The 3922-nt window shown below is 44.4% G+C and overlaps 1 protein-coding gene across 1 annotated transcript; it reads left to right on the top strand.

The window, feature by feature from the left end:
- The first annotated feature begins 1980 nt into the window (after positions 1 to 1980).
- On the top strand, positions 1981 to 2793 carry LOC124677210 (high molecular mass early light-inducible protein HV58, chloroplastic-like). Its single transcript, XM_047213208.1, has 2 exons — positions 1981 to 2156; positions 2255 to 2793. Exons 1-2 carry the CDS (start codon positions 2040 to 2042, stop codon positions 2705 to 2707), a joined length of 570 nt encoding a protein of 189 aa, XP_047069164.1. The 5' UTR covers positions 1981 to 2039; the 3' UTR covers positions 2708 to 2793.
- Positions 2794 to 3922: the final 1129 nt, after the last annotated feature.

Consider the following 3922-nt stretch of genomic DNA (forward strand, 5'->3'; position numbering starts at 1 on the left):
ATCCTTGTCGAGGTGAATGTGAGAAGATTGGAAAAATCCCCAAACTTGTTAGTGTAGATACGAGTTAGGCTTTCTAGAACAACAAAAATGCCCTGAAAGGGTGCCCATGCTCAAATTTGACCAATTGTTGTTGGGAGGCATGTGTGTCTTTGCAATCGCACTTCTCTTTATGTCTCGCTACAAACCAAGCCCTGAATCAAAACGCAAATCAAACTGGTGCTAAGACAGTGATAATGCGGTTTGAGACACCAAATCCACACAAACCACACTTTGATAAACTTTACAGCTGCCTTAACATCAATGACACGTATTGGTTCGACTTTGGGCCACTTAGTAAATTTGTTGATGGCAACAAGGTGATAGGGGTAACCTCCCACTACTCACGGAAATGGCCCCACGATGTCCGTTACAATTGAAAAGGATAAAAAAGGTTATTTAAAAATCAAACCACATAGTTTAATATTTGTTACATAATAATTAACATATATAATCCAAAATCAACATTGTTAGATATATCATGAATTTATATTTTCATATAATATCATAGTTTTTGATGGTTTTCTCTAAAAGTTCGGTTAAACTTTACTTAGCTAGAGATATATAGACAAAGCTAGTAGAATGAATCTGGTAAGTAAACATGAAGGCTAACCTTATAGCACGGAATGTGACGTTTTTCACCACAAACAAACCATAATACTCCCGCGGTCCATAAAATGATGTATGCATACAGTAAAAGAATTAAATATAGATAAAAAAATTTCGTGAAAACGCAAAAAGCTTTGCGTTTCGATGCATTGATAGAAAAAGAAGTTGTATTTACAAGTCCAAAGAGTGGACTGACACCCACGCCATACAACTCAACCCAAGAAAACTAAGGGAGAAGTTGACGTAGCCCTCGTGCTCCCGCGTCCGCCCATAATCTCGCCTCAGCTTTGATTGTGTCGACTAGGGAGGCCACCGAAGGCAGCTCGTTGTTGAAGACAATCGCGTTCCTATGCTTCCAGAGCCACCATGTCGTGAGCATAACTAGCGACGAGGTTCCTTTGCGCTTATGACGTGGGTTGGATCGCACCACCTTATCTTAACATCGCCATGTAATTTAGATATAGCGATAAAACATGATGTACAATGGTTTACTTTTTAGTCCTATCTTTAGTAACTAAACATTTTAAATATGTGGCTAGACAGATTGTGCTAAGAGATCATCTCTTAGACTACTCATAGTGGGAGTAACATAGGTAGTAACATCACACGTTTTAAGACATTTTGGTGACATGGCATGATAATAAATGATGAAAGAGAGTGAGGTGGTAACTAGCTATGTTACCATAACATCACACCTTTCAAGACAACATGAGTCTACAACATAATAAATATTAGTTTGCATGACACCACACATATGTTACTCTCCACTAGCTATGTTACCATAACATCACACCTTTCATGACAACATGAGTATGAAGGTAGTAACATAGATAGTAACATGTGCATGTTACTACTCTATGTTACTCCCCACTATAGTCTTAGCTAGTAACATAAAAAGTTTAACATTCTCTTTTCTCCACCTCAGCATTTATTATATGTGACACCATTGTATAACACCTCGAGCCGTGTGCTGCCCTCCTGCCCATTGTCTTCGCCGACGAGCTGCTGGCCGCGGGCACGAGTATCTGGAGTATCCTTCCGCGAGCTGTGTACTTCTGGAGTCTTCCGCCCTTCCTGGAGTCCACTTGTGGCACCTGTCCTACCACTTTTTGGCGAGGTCCCGAGCGCCTCTGCATGGTGTCCTGGACGTCCACGACGTGACCCGGCTCACTGGACGTACAACTCCTACATGTTCATGGCTGATGATTGCCGGCTGACGTGGCCACCGCCACGGCCACCGGCCACCTCTTCGATCATGGTCGGGGCTGGCGCTCCCCGTGCCCTATATAATGGCAGACTGATCTGTCTCTGGAACAAACACAGAATCACCTAACCACAGGGAACCAAGTGTTTGATCAATCTAGCGAGTTCCTACTTCTTCTTTCTGTAAGCAAATGGCAACCATGGTCGCCGTAAGCTCCTTCGCCGGTGCCGCCGTTGTCGGCCTCTCTGCAGCCCGGTCGTCCCTGGCGCCGCGCCGGCGCGTCCTCGTTGTCAGGGCCCAGACCGAGGTGAGCTTTTCACTCATGCGTGCACGCACTTGACTCACATCGTGTCGGTCCTAGAATACTCTCAATGTACCTGAATTTAACTGCTTGTGTATCTCCAGCCGGAAATGGACCCGAGCAAGGAGACGGCGAGCGCATCAACCTCTTCCCCAAGCCCAATCTCAAGCCCGACCCCGACCCCGGCAGCACCCAAGCCCAAGGTTAACCCCTCGGTATGGGACGCGCTCGCCTTCAGCGGCCCGGCGCCGGAGCGCATCAACGGCCGGCTCGCCATGGTGGGCTTCGTGGCGGCGCTCTCCGTCGAGGCGGCGCGCGGTGGTGGTCTTCTCGACCAGGCTGGCAGCGGCGCCGGACTGGGGTGGTTCCTGACAACCGCGGCGCTGTTCTCCGTGGCGTCGATGGTCCCGCTGCTGCAGGGCCAGACCGTCGAGAGCAAGTCCAGCGGCATCTGGAGCGCCGACGCCGAGCTCTTGAACGGCCGATTCGCCATGCTTGGACTCGTCGCGCTCGCCGCCACCGAGTTCATCACGGGCACGCCCTTCGTCAACGTCTAAGACTAGTGCAGCACTTTGGATATTCAGCTGACAGATCAAAATCATGCTAACTGTTGTAGCCACGTTGCAACCTTTTGTACCATGGGCCATGGCAACTTTGTAGACCTCATGTTTAGATTATGATTGTTTTGATGGCATTTTAAGCACTGTTCGAACCCATGCTCGTAAAACACATGGATGAAAAAAATACAGAAATTGAGAAGTCACGTACTCCCTCCGTCCCCAAAAAAGCTGCACAATTTATTATATACAAAAATATATAGACATATTTTAGTTATAGATATATCTAAATCTAGGAAAAAAGATGAGCAGCTTTTTTTTTGGGTGGAGGAAGTAACTTAAATTACAACAGAAACCAAAACCATGGGGAAAGTTTAAAAGCGTTGTTTGGATACCACAAAGCTAAAATATGAGAATTATATGAGAATTGTAGACATATGGAGATGAAAACATGAGGTGGGACGGCATGCTAGTTTTCCTCTAAATTTTCTAAAGAATATTCTATTCCTATTACTTAAATAAGAAAACTTGCCCGTTAAGCAACAATATGACCCCCTAGATGAAATACCATAAACATTTCCTCGATATCTCTGCTCATCAGAATGATGGTATCCACGATTAACCGCTCAACAATTTGATTACAATTTCAGCAAATTGTGTCCCGTCATCGGACTTCAAGACGTTATTTGAGGACAGTATCTAAAGGTGGCAGACATCTCGAACTTGTTAGGTGGCTCACGCTCAACCAGTTCGACAACCTAACCGTTGCGAATGTAGCGTTGTTGCACATGTCCATGTGCATGATCGGCATTGGTCGAGATTCGCTCGATGTAATCGAGGGAGTGGAAGCATTGGATTGGAGGTCTCACCGATATGGCCTCGCATGCATCTCATGAAAAAAAGGGATTCTATTCAATATGTGTGTGCATGACTCCTTCATCATCACATAGAAGATGGCGGTTGAGTTGGTGAGCCCAAGAGTGGGGATACAAGAGGAACAAGGTTGTTCAAAGGAAAATTTGTGGCTAGATGAAAGTAAAACTAAATATAATTTATAATAAGCTTTTATACTCCTCTAGATTTTATATTTAGCATTTTACAGTACTAACAACTATTTATTTTTATATTTTAATTGGGCATTGTTAACAATATGTTAGCTATGTCTCTAAATAATAATTCTTAGTATGTTAGTTATTTGTGATTAATTCGATATAA

The sequence above is a fragment of the Lolium rigidum genome, chromosome 7 (genome assembly GCF_022539505.1).
Source record: "Lolium rigidum isolate FL_2022 chromosome 7, APGP_CSIRO_Lrig_0.1, whole genome shotgun sequence".
Taxonomy (NCBI): Eukaryota; Viridiplantae; Streptophyta; class Magnoliopsida; order Poales; family Poaceae; genus Lolium; species Lolium rigidum.